This window comes from Phocoena phocoena, chromosome 3, assembly GCF_963924675.1.
Source record: "Phocoena phocoena chromosome 3, mPhoPho1.1, whole genome shotgun sequence".
Classification (NCBI taxonomy): Eukaryota; Metazoa; Chordata; class Mammalia; order Artiodactyla; family Phocoenidae; genus Phocoena; species Phocoena phocoena.
This window is the reverse complement of record NC_089221.1, coordinates 164,486,644-164,504,728: the sequence shown is the minus strand read 5'-3', so window position 1 is coordinate 164,504,728 and position 18,085 is coordinate 164,486,644. Positions and strand designations below refer to the sequence as shown.

The window sequence follows — 18,085 nt, the reverse complement described above, 5'->3', positions numbered from 1 at the left end:
GTGCCAGGTGGGTACCCTCAGGTGCCTGACTTCTCCAGCCAGAGCCAGTGCTGCCTCTGGCCTCACGCAGAGCAAGGCACCAGAAGGGGGTTCTGAGATCCAACAGACTCTTACTGCTGCCTTGAGACCTTCCTATCCCCGCGGGGAGTAAAGGCCTGCGGGCTGGGGGCCACCACTACCTCCGGACAGGGCACATTACAAGTTCAGCAGAATTCAGCCAGAACCTCAGCCCGGAGAGGTCCGTATGTCTGGTTTGTTCACCACTGCATCTCCAGTGGCTAGGATAGCGTCTGGTGCACTGCAAGTGCTCCGTTAATATTTGTGAAATGATCCTTCTCCAGGATTTAGGGGGAGGTGGTGGGCCATGAGTCACCTGGTGGATGCTCAGCTGTTTTTTTTGCTCAGTTTACTAGTTTCCTTCAAAGGAAGCAACACGCTGGGGTCTCTTTCATGATCCTTCCAGGGTGTCCCCATGGGTGGGGGATAATGAACAGCCCACACCTGTGTGCTCCATCCCCTTCTGCATCCGGCCTGGATCCTGAGCACCCCTGCTGTCCAGTCCCAGTTTCATCCTTCATACCCAGCCTGTGCCACCTCCTCCAGGAAGTTGGCACCGATTACAGGCCAGCCTGGGCTACTACCTTTCAACTCTCATCAAGCTGGGTGGGGACCCAGGCCGTGGTCACAGCATCAGCATTGGCTGATGAGATGCTGGGCAAGCTTAGTTGGGTTGTGGGGGGAGGGGTGCAGGCATAGCTCCTGGGCCCATCTAGTAACCTGAGGCAGAGGCAAAGAAGCAGGGTTTTAATGCTGGGAGGTCGGGGGTCCCACAAGGCACAGACACCCTCTCCAGGACCAAATAAATAACAACTCCATTACTGTGAGGAGGTGAGGTCTGGGGAGGGTGGTCACTGAGCTCTCCAAGGGCTGGTGGGTTAAGGGGCTGCAGCCTGTGAGGGGCCTCCTCGGTGGGTCTTGGCCTCCTGAGTGAATCTGGCCCCCAGAATCACTCACTCTCCGAACCGGAGTAGTCAGCCACGAGGGAGGAGCTGAGGCTGCAGGGCTGGGGTGTGTCCTGGGGATTGGCTGCCTCCTGGGAGGAGCCCGGCAGGGGCCGGGGCCTGTCCTGACAGCTCTCCTCCTGCCCCGGTGGCCTACTGTTCTTGCACGTCTTGGCTGTCTCCTGAGAACAGTCTCTGGGGGATGTGGGCCTGTCCTGGGCGGTCCCCTCTGGCACCCGTGGCTCCCCAGACTTGGGGGTCTCAGCTGTGTGCTGAGGGCTCTCTGGGACCTCCCGGGACCGCCGCCGCACAATGCCCAGGTGCCCCACGGTGATGGGGGAGCCAGTGGGAGCAGATCTGCGGTTCTGGGACAGCTTCTTCAGGACGCTGCTGGCTTTGCTGCTGCTGGCGCCAGGTCCCGGGCTGGAGGGGAACCAGGAGCGGCTGATGATCTCTGTCCGCTTGAGTTTCTGCTTGTCCTCATATGCTGGGGATGGGGAGAGGGAGGGGGGAGGAGGAGGTCCAGAGCCGCCCTCTGCCCGAGCAGCCCCCCATCTCCCCCCACCCCGACCTCCTCGCCCCCTGGCCCCCACGCACAGTCTAGGGTGTGGAACTTGAGCAGGGCGGCCAGCCTGCGGTCATCCTCCGTCTCCGGCACCAGCGGGATGTCCAGGCTTGCCTTGGCCTGCAGGGCCTGGTCCCTCTCTTCCTCCTCCTGCATGGCTTTTTTCTTTTCCTGTGTTGGGGAGAAGGGGTTGGGGAGGGATGGTGGGTGTCAAAGCTGTGCCTCTTTGCCCTCTGAGCTGGAGGGGAGACTCCCTCCAGCGTTCAGGGTCTCAGTTTCCTTCTCTTCAAGCTTATGGGAGGAAAAGGCCTCACACAGTGCTCGGGACATAGAATTTGTTCAACAGCAGGAGACACAGTCATTAGTATGTGTACCACTGGGTTCTTCACTCATTCATTCTTTCCACAGATATTTACAGAATGTCTTTCTGGTGCCAGGCCTTGTTCTAGACACTAGGGACACAGCAGTGAGCAGACAAAATCTTTTGCCCTGGTGGAGCTGACATTCTAGTGGGTGAGCAAGACAAAGTGGTGAGGAGAGAAAGAATGCTGGGAAGAGGGTAGGAAATAGGCAGTGGGTTCAACTTTAAATGTGGTGTGCATGGTAGAGGGGGGAGTTAGGGACAGTATCCTAAGAAAACCATATTTGAGAAGAGGTGTCTGAGTGAGGAAGCCATGTGGGTATCTGGTGGAAAAGTGTGCCAAGGTGGAGGGAACAGCCTGTGCAAAGGCCCTGAGGCAGAAGTGCGCTTGCCAGTGAGGCGGCCAATGTGGCTAGAGCAGAATGAGCAAGGGAAAGGTGGAGATGGGGGTAAGGAGGGGAAGGGGCATATCATTTGGGCCTGGTGGGCCAAGGGGAGGACTCTGGCCGTTGGGAGCCACGGAGGGTTTTGAGCATAGCAGGGATGTAATCCCACTCAGGCGCTCGCTGGCGCCCCCTGGTGGCTATGAGGGGAACAGCCTGTGGGACACAGGGCATGAGCCCCTGGGGACCAGGGTGGAGGGACTGTGCTGGTCCAGGCAGGAGATGATGGAGGCTGTGGAAGTGGTCAGAGCCTACCAGAATTTGCTGACAGATGGGGAGAGGGGAGTGGTGGTTATAACAAGAGGAACCAAGGCTGACTCTGGGCTTTACGGGCTGAGTGTCTGGAAGGACAGAGATGCTTCCGTTACCGAGAAGGGGAGGATGCAGGCAGGGCAGGTTAGGGACTGATGGGGTTCCTTGGGATGTTACGTTGGAGGGTCCTTAGACCCCATTCGGGGACGCCCACAAGGCAGGGGACACCAGCTCTGGGCAGAGGCCTGGCCAGAGAGATACACTTTCAGTAACAGATAATTAGTAAGAGAACCCACAATTTCACTCCTAATAATAACCACCACAGAATGATCAGAAAAGGTGATGTGGAAAAATGGGAGTGGCAAGATGATGAATATGGAGCTTGTGCCTTGTGGGGTCGCCCGGGATGCTCCTGCCCGGGCTCTGTTCGCAGGCTCCAGGGGTGAAAGCTGCCCCACAAAGCGAGGGAAGAGGCAAAAGTTCTCATGTTCCCAAAGGACGTTCCACTGCCCTGTCGGATGCCCACGAGGGTAAAAAACCCATTTCTGTTTTACTCCTCTGACCCCAGACCCCCATTCCCTGTGACTTAGCTCCACTGAGTATTTTTGGCCCAACTGTAGTAGCCATTGTGTCACTGACAGCAACGCCCTAGGGTGTCCTCCAGCTACGACCCTGTCCCCCCGGGGTCGGGAGTCTGCGTTTGCACCTGAGCCCTCAGTGGCTCTACAAGCAGGTACAGGTGTCCGGCCCAAGCATTTACATGTTGAGATAGGCATTATACATTTTATAGGTAATTTCCTTTTTTATTTCTAGGGATTTGACTCTAGGGCTGATTTTGGAAATTACGTGGGGGTGGGTTGTCAATCTATGGATTTTGTTTCAGGACAGCTGAGCGGGCCCATGAAATATGTTAGGAGCTGATCAGTGCCCTCCTGGGCCTCTGCCTGCCCCGGCCACGGGGCGGGTGTCGGGACTCACTTGTGCCCCAGCTTGAGGATTTCTTCCCTATGAGAGTCTGCTGTGAGGGCCAGAGTCCCCAGGGGAAGGGGCCACACGCTTAATAGTAGCTGCTGGGCTAGATGCCTCCCATGGGTGCTGTGATGTGGGGATGTGGTGGCGAGTGGGGAAACCGCGGGTGAAATGACCTCTGCCTATAGCTGGGATGTGGTAGGGAGTGGGCTGGACCTGGGTCTCAGCCTGCTTTTTGTTCTCCCCGCTCCACTGCTGGTGATGCCAGGCCACCCCCGCCTGCCCGTGGTCCTGACCCCGGGCCGGAGCCCTGCTCACCCGGAACCTTTTCCGCAGCATGCTGTTGAGGGCGAAGTCGTCCTTCCAGGCGCTCTGGGCCTCCTGGATGTGGCTCAGGGTGGGGAGGGCCTTCTTGAGCGTGCTCCGGTCGGCCTCACCGTGCTCCAGTCGGAACATGGCATCTGTCTCCAGCTTCTGCTTCTTCTCGTGCTCTGCGAGAGTGAGAGCGGGGCTGGGCCTTCAGGGTCCTGGCTCGGGGCTGGGCTCAGGGTTGGCAGTGGGCCCGGAGCCCACCCTTGGCGCTCACCTGTCGTCAGCACCTGCTCGTTGTCTGCCATGTCCCAGCGCTCCTCCTTGCGCTGGGCGCCGCTCACGATCACGTAGTCGCAGTTGGCGGGGTCTGTCTGCATCTCGATGTAGTTGACGCAGAGGTGGCATTTCATTCGGAACCTGGCAGGGTGGAGGGCGACGGGCTAGAGTCAGGACACTGTGGCCCGCTTCCTTCCATCCGTGCGCGTCATCAACTAGTGTTCACGGAGCACCTGCTACATGCTGGGCTCCATGTCCGGGGGACAGCCGTGGGTGAGACAGATATGGTTCCTTCACCCCGGCACTGACCTTCTGCCTGGAGTTTGTTCACTTGTTCATCCATCCATTCATTTGTTCGTTCGTTCATTCATTCAACAAACCCTCCTGAGGGGATGGAGCAGAGCCTGCGGGGGCCTTGTGGGCCACGGGGAGGACTCAGGCTTTTACTCTGAAGAAGGTGGGAACCATGAAGGGTTCTAGGCAGGATGTGCCCTGACTGACAGACCATGATGGTTTCCAGGAGACCCCCAGGGGATAATCATCAGGCAGAGGGTAGAAACTTCCCTCCGACTCAGACTCCTTTGTAGCCCCCTCACCCTGCGGCCCACCAGGCTGCCTCTACCTGTAGATCGGGGTCGTGTAGTAATTGCCAACCTTCTTCTTTTCTGCGTTGTAACGAACACCTAGGAGGAGAGGGAGAGAATGAGGCTAGGGCTCAGGCCACCCTCAGCGTCTTTTCCTGGGGTGGGGAGCAGATGGGGGTGGTATTTTACTCCCCTGCAGGGGAGACACCTCTGGAGGACACTGAAATTCAAGCACAGAAGAGCCATGTCTAGGCTGCGGGATGGGTGCTCAGGCCACAGAGGAGGGTGGGCTGGATTCAGCCAGAGGGCCCGGGTTCATACCCTGGTGCCACCCCGCCAGCTGTGCGACCTTAGGCCAGCTGCCCTGGCCGTCCGGCCTCAGGTTCCCCGTCGATTGGATAGGGATGGCTATGATGCCTACCGCACAGGGCTGGTGTGAGAACTGCAGAAGCTGGTAATACACACGGATCGCTTAACACTGGGCCAGGTGCTCAGCAAGCATTCAAGAAGGGTTGGCTTTTGGGAATTCCCTCCCTGTCGGTCCAGTGGTTAGGACTCCGTGCTTTCACAGCCGGGGCCCAGGTTCAATCCCTGGTTGGGGAACTAAAACCCCGCAAACCGTGGGGTGCGGCCAAAAAAAAGAAAAAAAAAAAAAAAAAGGTTGGCTTTTATTATTTTTCTAGAGAATAGCCAGGTTTTTTGTTCCTTTTTCACTAATTAGATGGTATATTCTTGACTCTTATCTTGCTGACTGAATGAAAAAAGCTTAAACTAGAAAAACAGAGCTTGAGGGGGTTGGTGGTGTGGCCTGGCCGGCTGTTCCTTTTCTGGGGGGGCTGCTTCTGTTCACGGCCCTGAGGTTGACCCATGTGTGGTGTCAGGCTGCGCCCTGCTCTTTGTCGCCTGAGCGCCTGGAGGCCTTTGGGGTAGACGCCCCTTGCTGGGTCTGATCAGGGGGATGTGTTGGGGGGAGTCATTCCACTTCAGCAGTGGGGTGGCCTGGCCCCTCTTTCTTGCACTGGACCCTCCTGCCGGGAGCTGCCGGCTCCTGTTTACAGAGCGAGCTGCTGCCCTGGGCCAGGCGCCGTGGGAAGGGCTGAGGATCCCTGTACTATAGTGGAGGAAACGGAAGCCAGGAGCGTCGAGTCACCTGCCGCAGGCCTCAGGGCTGCTGACCAGGGCCGCGGACCCATGTCTGTCCATCCATCTGTGCACCTGGGGGCACGATCAGGGGTCTGAATGCTCACGGTAACAGTAAGGGTAGTGGCAGCAGCAGGGTGAGTTTACGAGCCCTCGCACATGCCACGCGCTGTGCACTAAGCACTTTCTTTTTAATTTATTTTTGGCGGCGCTGTGCGGCTTCTGGGATCTTAGTTCCCCCACCAGGGATTGAACCCACGCCCCCTGCAGTGGAAAGCGCAGGGTCCTAACCACTGGACCGCCAGGGAATTCCTTGCACTAAGCACTTTTATGCCACACAGGCGGGCACTCATACCACCTGAATTTCACCGATGGCTAAATCGAGGTACAGAGGCTCAGTCGCCTGCCAAGGGTCACCAGCTACGAAGTGGCAGAGATGGGATTTGAACCCAGAGCCTCCTAACCGCTCTGCCACGAGGCATCCACAGCCCACCAGGCACTTGAGCCCACTGTCCCCTATTCGACTCCTGATCGGGACCCCGGCGGAGATGGTCTCGCATGGCGCCCAGCAGTTAAGGGGCTCTCTGGCCATGGGGCTGAATGGTGGGGGTCAGGGTGGGGAGCAGGGGAGCGGGCGGAAGCTCACCCATGCCGATGTGGTTCTTGCAGCCATCACACCAGATGTTATAGGGCATCTCAAATCTACACAAACAGAGAACAGCTCATTTGTCCCCATCCACGTGGGCTCTCCCAGGATCTCCAGGTCAGCGACTCTGGCTGCAGTCACATTGCAAAGGGCGTGCAAGTGGAAGGGTAAAGAACGGTGGTCATTCTTGCAACCAGGCCAGGGCCATCACGTGGCTCTCTGGCCAGCTGACCCAGTCTGGGCGAGCGTCTCTGCTGGGTGCTGCCCTGTCTTCCATATGCCACCATGTCAGCTACACAAGTTTCCAAGCAGAGGAGGAAGCAGGCTTCAGGGAGCACTGGTGTTTGATTCCAGTTTAGCTACGTTGTTGTAGTGACACTGGATTTTTTTTGTTTTTAATACATTTATTTATTTATTTTTGGCTGCGTTGGGTCTTCGTTGCTGCGGACGGGCTTTCTCTAGTTGCGGCGAGCGGGGGCTACTCTTCGTTGTGGTGCGCGGGCTTCTCACTGCGGTGGCTCCTCTCGTTGCCAAGCACAGGCTCTAGAGCGCAGGCTCAGTAGTTATGGCTCACAGGCTTAGCTGCTCTGCGGCATGTGGGATCTTCCTGGACCAGGGCTTGAACCCGGGTCCCAACCCCTGCGCCACCAGGGAAGTCCCTGGGTTTCTCTTATCCAGTTCTATTTGCAACGTGCAATTCTGGCAAATTTCCATTAACAGCAGTAATGGAGCTTCTCTTTTAAAACAGAACCATTAAGTAATGAATAATAAGGTGAATTTAAGACACTGTACAGATGAGATGAGGGCTTGGCAAACAGAAGGCAGGGTGGGTGGCTGGATCTGGAGTGTGGAGGCACGGCGGGAGTTGGAGGTGACCTTCAGCTCTGTGACTCTTGGGGCCACTGCTGAGATTTGCATCTTGACTACTTTTCCATAGATGTTCCTGCCTCTGATGGTTTTGTCACTGGATGCTCTGCTCAGGCCCAGGGCGGACCCCAGAGGCTGAGGGCAGAGTTCATGAGGCAGAGAAGGAGGCAGAGAGGGGCTCCTTCTGGGGCGACACAAGCTGGCTTCTGCTTCCCGCCACGGCTGACCCACAGGGTGCTGGCCAGAAATAAGAGGAGAACCCCGGAATAGCCATCGTCCTGGCTTGACTGCAGCAATGGCTGTGATTCTTTATCCTCCCCATGTCCGTGCCCTTTGCAAGATGACTCTGCAGCCATTCCTGTCAAGAGGTGGAGTGTGTTGCCCACCCGCTCCCTGCATCATGACTTGCTTTGGGGAATCAATGAGACAGAAGTGACAGGGTACCAGCTCAGGGTCTCTGCCTCAAGAAGCCTTGCATGCCTCTGCTGGCTCTCTTTTGGAACCCGGCTGCTGCTGTGTGAACAAGCCCAGGTTAGCCGGCTGGAGGATGAGACTTGGAACACAGCCCAGTCATACCAACCAAAGCCATGCTGGACCAGCCAGTCCCCAGCCAGGCAACCCCCAAACATGTGAGACAGCCCAGCCCAGGTCAGCCAAGACCAGCCAAGGGCAGCAGAGGCATCCAGCTGAGCTGCAGACTCGTGAACAACACGAGTGCTTAACATGTGCTTATCGTTTTGTTACGCAGCAATGGCTGACTGATACAGCAACTTTCTGCTTTATGGAATTAAGACCCTGCAGCACTGGGCAAAATCAGGGGGTGCTGAACACTCCTTGAGGTTGACACCAGGTGGCACAAAGGGCAGGGGTCCTCAGGTGATGCCAGGGCCTTACCTGATGATGAGGATGCCCTGGGACAGCTTCCGAGCCCGCTCCCGAAGAGGGTGGCTGTTATGGTATCTGTTGAGTGAGCCATGCTGTGTGGAAAGGAAGAGGGAGCAGATTAGCACTGCTGAGCTGGGGGAGCTCAGGCCCTCTCTCACAGGCCGAGAGAGGCCTCATTCTTATGTCCTGCTGGGAGTGTAAACAGCAAAATGGGAGGCACTTAGGCTTGGAATCAGGAAAACAGGAGTCTGCATCTTACCTCTCCCATTTAGGAGCTAAGAGAGCTGTGTGACCCTGGGCAGTGACCTCACCTTTTGCCTTCCACAGCCCTATGAGTCAACTGCGGACAAGGATCATAATTACCTCCAGGTGTTGTGGGATCAGGTGAGATGACAAGACCAGCAAACCTCTGCTGGGTACTTTAAGTGTGTCATCTCACTTTAATCCCGCAACGTTTCTGGGAGGTCACGTTGTTTTGTTTCCCCTTTGGACCTATGGGGAGACTCTGGTGTAGAAAGACCGAGTCATGTGCAGGGGACCACATAGCTGGGACATGCTGATTCATTTACTAGCCCCTTACTGAGCGCCCAGTGTGGGGACACAGATGCAAATGAGACAGATGAACATCCCTGCCCTTGAGGCGCGGACGTTCTAGAGGGGGAGATGGGGGGCTTCCCTGGTGGCGCAGTGGTTAGGAATCCACCTGCCAATGCGGGGGACACGGGTTCAGGCCCTGGTTTGGGAAGATCCCACGTGCCGCAGAGCAACTATGCCCGTGCGCCACAACTACTGAGCCTGCGAGCCACAACTACTGAGGCCCGCATGCCTAGAGTCCATGCTCCGCAACAAGAGAAGCCACCGCAAAGAGAGGCCGACATGCTGCAACAAAGAGTACCTCCCGCTCGCTGCAACTAGAGAAAGCCCGCTCGCACCAACGGAGACCCGATGCAGCCAAAAATAAATAAATAAAATAAATAAAGAGAGGGGGAGATGGATAATACGCAAATAAATGGGTGATGCATCAAGGAGTTAAGAAGGCTACGGAGAGAAATAAAGCACTAGGTCATGCGATAGAGAATGAGAGGGTGGTCAGGGAGGCCCTCTGTGAGGAGAGACCTAAAGGAAGGAAAGGAGTCTTGGGGTCAGAGGGAGGGAGAGGTTCCAGGCAGAGGGAACAATGAGGAGGCCAGACGAGCTGGAGCTGGGAGGGTGAGGGGATCTGACCCAGAGGCCGTGTGTGGGACCTCATCCTGGACTCCACTGGAAACACACTACACCTGATACTGGGCATGCTGGTGTTTACATGGGTCACTGACCAGGGTCACACTGACCACCTGGGAGGGAAGGCTGCCCCAAGACTCAGGTGACAAGTGCAAGGCAGGGAGACCTTGGGGGCCGCCCGGGCTTCTGCAGCTGTTGTTCTGACTCCAGGAGGGGATGAAGAGCCTGGGGCCCCTACCCGGCGGGGTCGCTATGCTGTCGTGGACACGGAGAAGGAAGCCTGCCCCTTACCTTTGTAGGGTTGAAATCCGGAGGGTAGTACTTGTTTACGCCTTTCCTTTCACCCTGGAAAGCAGAAGAGAGACGTGAGTCAGAGAGGGTCCTACGGGAGACCTACTTGTGCAGCCTTGAGGGGCGAGACCTGGACAAGGAAGACAGGGATATCCTGGAGGATGGCCCAGGGCTCCGTGTCCCATCAAGGACTGGTGACTTGGGGGAAAAAGCCCCACTGTTGGGAATTCCCCGGCGGTCCACTGGTTAGGACTCAGCGCTTTTACTGCCGTGGCCTGGGTTCAATCCCTGGTCAGGGAACTAAGATCCGGCAAGCTGAGCGGCTCAGCCAAAGAAAAACAAACAAACAAAACAAAACCCACCATCGTCGCTGTGGAAAATTGCACAAGGGTTAGACTCTCCTAGAGCAATGGCTTTCACAGTTATTTTGGGACCGTGACTTAAGGTAAGACATATTTAACCCCAAATACACAAGCACAGGTTTCAGGAAAGAATGCTCACCCAGCTGTGAATCTCTCTTTTAAATGCTGACAGCCAACTGCTGAATTGACTTACTGACTTAACGATCCACTGAAGCAGTGGGTCTCAAACTTGGCGGCATGTTACAACTACCTGAGGAGTTTCTAAAATACTGATGCCTGGGACCCACGCCCAGAGGTTCTCCTGACAGAGAACCTGCTCTAGGGCATGGTGCCTGGACACAGGGCTTTTCCAAAGCAACCCTGGAAAACACGTGTATATACACATCCTTGTACATACAGGTCCATTCACAATAGCCAAATGGTGGTAACAACCCAAGTGTCCATCAGTGGATGAAAGGATAAACAAAATGTGGTCCATCCATATAATGGGATATTATTCAGCCATTAAAAAGGAAGGAAGCTCTGATATATGCTGTAATGTGGGTAAATCCCGAAAAAATCATGCTAAGTGAAAGAAGCTGGATACAAAGGGACACATGGTACATGATTCCATTGATATGAAATGTCCAGAACGGACAAATCTACAGAGGCAGAAAGCAGACTGGTGGTTGCCAGGGGCTGGGGTGGGGCAACGGGAGTGACTGCTATTGGGTATAGGATTTCCTTTTGGGGTGACGGAAATGTTTTGGAACTAGACAGAGGTGGTCATTGCAAAATATTGTGAATGTACTAAATGCCACTGAATCATATGTTTTAAAATGTTAGTTTTATGTTATGTGAATTCCACCTCATTAAGAAAAAAAAAAACAGGAAAAAAAAAGAAAAAAGCTCCCTTGGTGATTTTAGTACACAGCAAAGTTTGAAAACCACTGCACCTGAAGACCATGATCCAGAGTTTGAAAATACCTGAGAACTTGGGGTCAGGGGTGGGGAAGGAGACTTTTAGGGGAGGGAAAGGGCTATTCAGGGGACCCCTTCCCTTCACCTAAAGATCAGAAGAGAAACCCAATGAGCACAGCCTGTCTTCTACTCACCATCTTGGAAGCTGCCTACTGGTCCTCAGCCGCCACTCAGCCTATCTGAAAAGACGACGGGACACTGCTTTGTCGACTCACTGCCCAGTGCCACCCTCCTTGACAGCCTGGCAGACAGTCGCGGCTTCTCTGTGAAGATGTGGTGGGCTGTGCGTGGTGGTGGTGGCGGCTCAGATGATCCTCTCTGCAGGTGTAGGAGGCATCCAAGGAGCGGCGTTTGTCTGTCTGGAAAGGGAGTGTCCTGTTCACTCTCCATCCAACATATATTTCCCAGCTGACACTTCTCATCCCTCCATGGCCCCCATCATCGCTCACCTGGACGAGTACAGTCACCTCCTTCCTAGGCTCCTGGCTCTGCCCTTGACTCTTATGGTCTGTTCTCCTCGTAAGGGCTAGAAGGATCTGTGAAAATATAAATCTGAACTATCACTTTCCTGCTTAAACGCCTCCAGTGATTCCCATAGCTCTGAGGATCAAGTCAAACCCCTCCCCATGGCCTATGGGGCCCCTGCCTGCCTCTCCGAGCCCACCTTTTACCCCTCTCCCTCTCACTCGCTGTTTCAGTCACACTGGCTTCCTGGCTGCCTTCGAAAGCTAAGCAGGTACAGGCCAACTGCCTTGAATGCGGCTAAACACCTACAATACACAGGATAACACCCACGAGTGTTCTTTGTCACAGGTCTCAGCTCAAACATCACCTCTGTCAGAGGCCTCATCTGATCACCTGATCTAAAGTCACTTCTTCCCTGGAGCTTCCACCTCATCACCCTGTGTCTGTTCACTTGTTTACAGTCTGTCTCCTCCGCCAGGTGCCACTGTGCTCCGTCTCCGGCACCCAGGACAGCTCCTGATAAATGCTGACTTCATCAACCTCTGATAACTGACTGAGGTTCCATAAGACTCAGTGTGGGTGACACAGAGACACTGGGAATTTGGGGTGAGCAGATGCAAACTATTACATATAGAATGGATAAACAACAAGGTCCTACTGTATAGCACAGAGAACTATATTCAATATTCTAAGATAAACCATAATGGAAAAGAATATTAAAAAAAGAACATATATATATGTTTAACTGAATCACTTTGCTGAACAGCAGTAATTAACACAACATTTTATGTTTTTATTTTGTGTGTGTGGTACGCGGGCCTCTCACTGCTGTGGCCTCTCCCGTTGCGGAGCACAGGCTCCGGACGCGCAGGCTCAGTGGCCATGGCTCACAGGCCTAGCCGCTCCGCAGCATGTGGGATCTTCCCGGACCAGGGCGTGAACCCGTGTCCCCTGCATCGGCAGGCGGACTCTCAACCACTGCGCCACCAGGGAAGCCCTAACACAACATTTTAAATCAACTGTATTTCAATTAAAAAAATAAATAAATAAAAAAGAGAGACAGTATGAGGGACTAAAGCGTAGTCCAGAATGGGGATTGGCAGATTTTCTCGATTGAGGGCCAGAATTTGTCCCAACAGCTCAACTTGGCTCAACTCTGCTGTCACTGCTAGAAAGCAGCCATAGACAATATGTAAATGAATGGGTGTGGCTGCATTCCAACAAAACTTTATTTGTGGACCCTGAAATTTCAATTTCACATGATTGCCACATGTCACAAAATATTCTTCTTTTTTTTGTTTTGTTTTGTTTTTTTTGCGGTACACAGGCCACTCACTGTTGTGGCCTCTCCCATTGCAGAGCACAGGCTCCGGACATGCAGGCTCAGCAGCCATGGCTCACGGGCCCAGCCGCTCGGTGGCATGTGGGATCCTCCCGGACCGGGGCACGAACCTGCGTCCCCTGCATCGGCAGGCGGACTCTCAACCACTGCGCCACCAGGGAAGCCCTTATTCTCCTTTTGATTTTTCCCCAACAATTTAAGAAGTTAAACCCATTCTTTGCTGGTGGGTTGTACAAAATCACGCAGTGGTCTGGTTTTGGCCTGTGAGTGTAGTTTGCTGGCTCCTGTGCTCGAGTCAGGAAGTCTCTGTTTCTGCAAACTTAGCTGTGCGCTCTCTAATAGTTACTGTGTGCTACCTGCTGCACAGAGTCCAACATCATTGCCCCATTTACTCTATACCATGTTAGTATTATCTCCAGTTGACGAATGAGGACGTGGGAGCTTAAGTAACTTGCCAGGGGTCAGAAGCTGATAGGAAGGCAGAGCCAGGGTGCAAAGCCCCAGATATAAAGTGTTCCACCATCCCCCCAAACTCCTCTCCACCTCGGATCCTCCACCTGTAAAGTGTGCCCCTGGACCAGATTTTCTTAAAGTCACTTCCAAACTAAAAATGCTTTTGCCAACAAAATAGCTAAGTGCCCACCCAAGCTTTGGGGGCACAGTTCCCTGGGCTGGAATCCCTGCTCCATTCCTCACTAGCTGGGTAACCTTGGCCAATGTCTGAGCCTCCCTGAGCTTATATTTCCTCACCTGTAAAGAGTGGATGACGGCAAGAGGACTTTCTGGAGTTGCTGGAAATGAAATAACATACAAACATGGGTAATGCTTGCACAGAGTAAGTACTCCACTTACAGGAGTTGGGGGTCTTACCGTGGTTTTATCACCCCAGTGAGTGGTACAGGTGGGGCTACAGGGTGGATGTATAGAAATCTCTGGTCCTCGGTGTCAAGAATAATGATAAACCCCACTGGCTCAGGGCATAATGCTTGGGCTTGGATCCCGACTCTGCTTTGCTTGCTAGCGGCTTGACTTTGGGCAAACTGCTTCTCTCTCTGAGCCTGTTATCTTATTTGTAATATGGGGTTTATACAAGTTTCAACCTGATGAGGTTGCTGTCAAGACTCAGTGAGGTAAAGTATCTGGAAGAGCGCCTGATGCTGAGTTAAACGTTTGTAGTTCTGATTATTTCTCATGCCAAACCGTTTTACAAGCGTCATTTAAAAAAAATCTTCACCAAGACCCAAAGAAATACGGGCTTACTGTCCCATTTTCCAGATGAGGAAAACCTTAAGAGGTATAATATGGGCTAGGGTCAGGTCTGGGGTCGCAGCTAGGGCCCGGGGTTTTGTGTCGGGGGTCGCGGCTGGGGGGCGGGCAGCTCCGAGCATCGGGCCCACGTTCCCAGAGCCCCGCGGCCCCCGGCGCGTTCGACCCCATAGGGCGGCTCCGAGGCCGGGTGAAGCAGTGGACGGACCCCCAGGAGTACCGGGCCTAGCCGCCCCTCTGCCCGCCTGCACTTACCTGCCCTCCTCCTGACGTCACTCCGCGCCCGTCCCGGAAGTCCCTGCTGGACGCGTAAGGGGGCGTGGCGCACTCCCCGCGTGACAGGGACGCCTGCGCGAGGCGGGGCGAGGCGGCAGCACAGCGCTGACTGGCTGAATGTCGAACACGCCGCTCGCTGACAGCCGCCGGAGTGGACCAATCCGGGCCTGCCCTTCCCAACTGCGCGCACTACACAATGCCCCACCCTCGGCCCCGCCCACTTTGCCTGACCCAATCCGAGGACCGCCTTTCTGATGATGCTCTCCAGAGAGCGGGATTTCGCCAGCTGAAGCAGTGGAGCGAACACCAGCTCCTGGGCCAAATCAAACCAGCCCCTTGCGTTTGAATGGCTAGCGAGTTAACAAATGTTTTTAAATTTTTAAATGGTTGGGGGGGGAATCAAAAGAATAACATTTTATGACTTGTGAAAATCAAATGAAGTTCAAATTTTAGTGTCCGTGTATAAAATTTTATTGGAATCCATCTGCGCCCACTCATTTACCTGTCTGCAGCTGCTTTCGCACTACAGTGGCAGAATTGAATGGTTGTCACAGAGCGCCTATGGCCCATGGAACCTGAAAATGTACTGTCTGGCCGTTTACAGAAGTGGGTCAGCCTTTGTCTTAGAACCTTCAGATCAGCTTGATTTTGCCTTCTGCACAGGGCAATGGCTTTTGAATGTACTTTTGCGCCTTGTAGAGTTTAGCAAAATCTGTTTGTTCATTTGTTCGCTCAACAGCTGTTTACTAGGTGCCTGCTATATGTCAGGCCATGGGGATTATGGAGCAAAGGACACACCCTTTTCTCACTGATGAGGCTGGCATGTCAACTGGAAATTTATCGAAGACAGTGTGAAAAATGATGACACTGGTACTGCTATGATTGCTACTATTACTATACTATTTGGTGCCAGGCCCTGTTCTAAAGCTCTCATAAGTCAGATCTCGTGTAATCATAGTGCTGCATATGGAGTGCTCACTACTCACCAGACATCATTCACCAGTGCTCACTATTCACATGAATCACCTCAGGGAATGCTGATTCCAGGAGATGGATACTCTATCATGTTCATTTTACAAATGAGGAGACAGGCCCAGAGAGATTAAGCAACTGGCCCAAAGTCACACAGCTAGTGAAAGGTGGAGGATTTGTCTTACATCTGCTGACACTAAACCTTGTTCCTTTAACCTCTGAGCTATACTGCTTTGGGTTGTATGCATTAAACATAAGGGCTGTGGGAACCAGGAGGAATCTTTAACAAGGGTGGGGTGTTTGAGAGCGGGCAGAAGTGAGGGTGAGCAAGACCTCTGTGATGGGTGACACCGGAGCTGGATAAAGAGAAGCCAGGCAGAGGAAGGGGGGGGGGCAGGGCAGAGGAATGCTCACAGATCCTGAGGAACAAGATGGAGCTGCATTCAAACCCCAGTAATCTTGCTTGCTACCTCTGAATTTTGGTTGAGTCCTTGTCTTGCACCTGAAAGAAGAGCTAGTGACTGAAAAGCCACAAAATACTCCCTTGTCAGTAATATTTTGGTGAGAAGTGTGAGAGCCCTTGGCTTTCAAGGGACGTGTAGAGCCTCACTCTTTTTTTAAAAAAATCCTTTATTTGTTTATTTTTAATTTATTTTTGACTGTGTTGGGTCTCTGTGGCTGTGCATGGGCTTTCTCTAATTGCAGCGAGTGGAGGCTACTCTTCTTTGAGGTGCACGGGCTTCTCAGGGCAGTGGCTTCTCTTGTTGCAGAGCACAGGCTCTAGGAGCACGGGCTTCAGTAGTTGTGGTGCGTGGGCTCAGTAGTCGTGGCTCGTGAGCTTAGTTGCTCCGCGGAATATGGGATCTTCCCGGACCAGGGCTTGAACCCGTGTCCCCTGCGTTGGCAGGCAGATTCTTAACCACTGCACCACCAGGGAAGTCCCGAGCCTCACTCTTATTACACACAGCTCAGGTGATGGAAACAAACATCAGCCTGGGATACGAAGAGACTGTCTATAAAGATGCCAAGCGCAAGGCAGTTCCCGTGGGACCAAGGGAACTGGCTCAGGGAGAGGAAGACAATTAGCCAGGCCGGGCAGGGTGACAGGAAGAGACCTGGATTTTAGCTCTGGGGGACCCTGACCAAGTCACATCACCTCTGTCTGCTTACCTGTAAAGTGGGATATCTCAGCCCTGCCCATAGGAACAAATGCAGTAAATGCCTACCAATGCATTTGTAAAAGAGTTTGAAGAGGAAGAGAGAAGCCAGTGGGCCGGGAAGGGCGTTCCAAGATCATGGTGTGTCTTTGGGGGTCAAGAGCAGAATGACAGAGGAGGAGGCGACCTCTAAGCACCAGGAAGTTCTTTACATAAAACAGAAACCCACTTCCCTGCTATTGGCACCCACTATGTGGCCCTATTCCTAACTTTGGGGACACAGAGGACCAACCCCTCTTCCACATGCCAGCCCTCCAGCTCCCTCCCACCTCTAAGAGTCTGTGGTTCAAGCCTACCTCTGTCTTCATGCCCCAATCACCAACCAGCTCAGAAAGCAGGCCCAATAGGTTAGACATTTTATATTTAATCTGTGACTGTGACCAAAACTATTTGGGGAGCCTGTCCAGCCCCCACCCCTACCTTTGTGTGAGAATATCCAACCTCCAGGGGGTGCTGCAGCATTTCTATTTATGGCCCATCCTTGGCCACAGCTGATTGGATCAGGGGTATAGATTTAACCCAAGCTGGGCCAATGGGGCTTTCTCCTGGCAATTTACAACTGCGACCCAGACATGCACGGGAATCTGCTTGTGGCTTAATCTGAGGACGTAGAACTTTGGGACTTAGTGGGAAGCCATCTTTAGCCATGTGCAGAGAAAAGCAGAGATGAAAACCGTGTGGTGGGGAAGAGAGAGAAAGAGAAAGGAATAGAGAGGCAGAGAAAGAAATAGAAAAACATTCCTTATCCCTGGAGACCTTTCAGTTCTTAAGTGGCTTGATATATCCCTGTATCCCTAAAATAAACTCTCCTCTTTGACTAAGCTAATCTGAACAAGTTTCTCTTTCTTGCAAGCAAAAGAACTTTAACAATGTCTGTGTCTAAGATGCAGTGTTGGTATGTGGAATTTACAAACTCTAGATCATTCACCACATTTTTTGTGAAAACTGACACCAAGACTAGGGGACCTCAAACAATTCATTCTATAGATAGAACCGCAAAGTATGAAATAGCTATAGAATGATAAAAATGAAGTCCAAACCAAATTAATCATCTTTTACAAGTGAGCACTGAGGCTGGTCAATAATGCAAGCTCTCTGATTATGGAAAACAAGGTAACAGGATTTGAAATTCAGGGGGCTACAAAACCAGGACGATGGATCTTTGTGCAATCCTACCGGTCTGGGTCTCTTACCATGACGCTGTGCTTGCAGGTTACCTAACACATTTCCCAGGAGTATCAGAGTTCCAGATTTGGTGGTTGAGGGGGTCTGAGTCCAGAGAGAAAATGAAAGGTAGAATCAAGAACTCGACAAAAGGAAGCTTGACACATTTTCAAATCAACTGCAGACAAAACAGAAAACTCAATGACAGACGTATATATCTGCCTCTGTCAGATTCTGATGAGATCAGG

At 53.2% G+C, this 18,085-nt stretch overlaps 1 protein-coding gene across 1 annotated transcript; it reads right to left on the bottom strand.

The window, feature by feature from the left end:
• Positions 1-790: 790 nt before the first annotated feature.
• Positions 791-11,317, bottom strand: YJU2B (YJU2 splicing factor homolog B). Its single transcript, XM_065874559.1, has 9 exons — positions 11,270-11,317; positions 9,814-9,867; positions 8,311-8,393; positions 6,550-6,605; positions 4,802-4,862; positions 4,178-4,320; positions 3,910-4,082; positions 1,599-1,737; positions 791-1,488 (listed from the first exon to the last, which is right to left on the bottom strand). Exons 1-9 carry the CDS (start codon positions 11,270-11,272, stop codon positions 1,007-1,009), a joined length of 1,194 nt encoding a protein of 397 aa, XP_065730631.1. The 5' UTR covers positions 11,273-11,317; the 3' UTR covers positions 791-1,006.
• Between the last annotated feature and the right edge of the window lie 6,768 nt (positions 11,318-18,085).

Excerpts from the sequence above, each read along its gene's own strand:
- YJU2B (XM_065874559.1), bottom strand. Across the intron at positions 1,738-3,909 it reads TGCTGCGGAAAAGGTTCCGG|GAAAAGAAAAAAGCCATGCA; the intron begins GTGAGCAGGGCT and ends TCCCCAACACAG. Across the intron at positions 1,489-1,598 it reads CAAGTTCCACACCCTAGACT|CATATGAGGACAAGCAGAAA; the intron begins GTGCGTGGGGGC and ends CCCCATCCCCAG.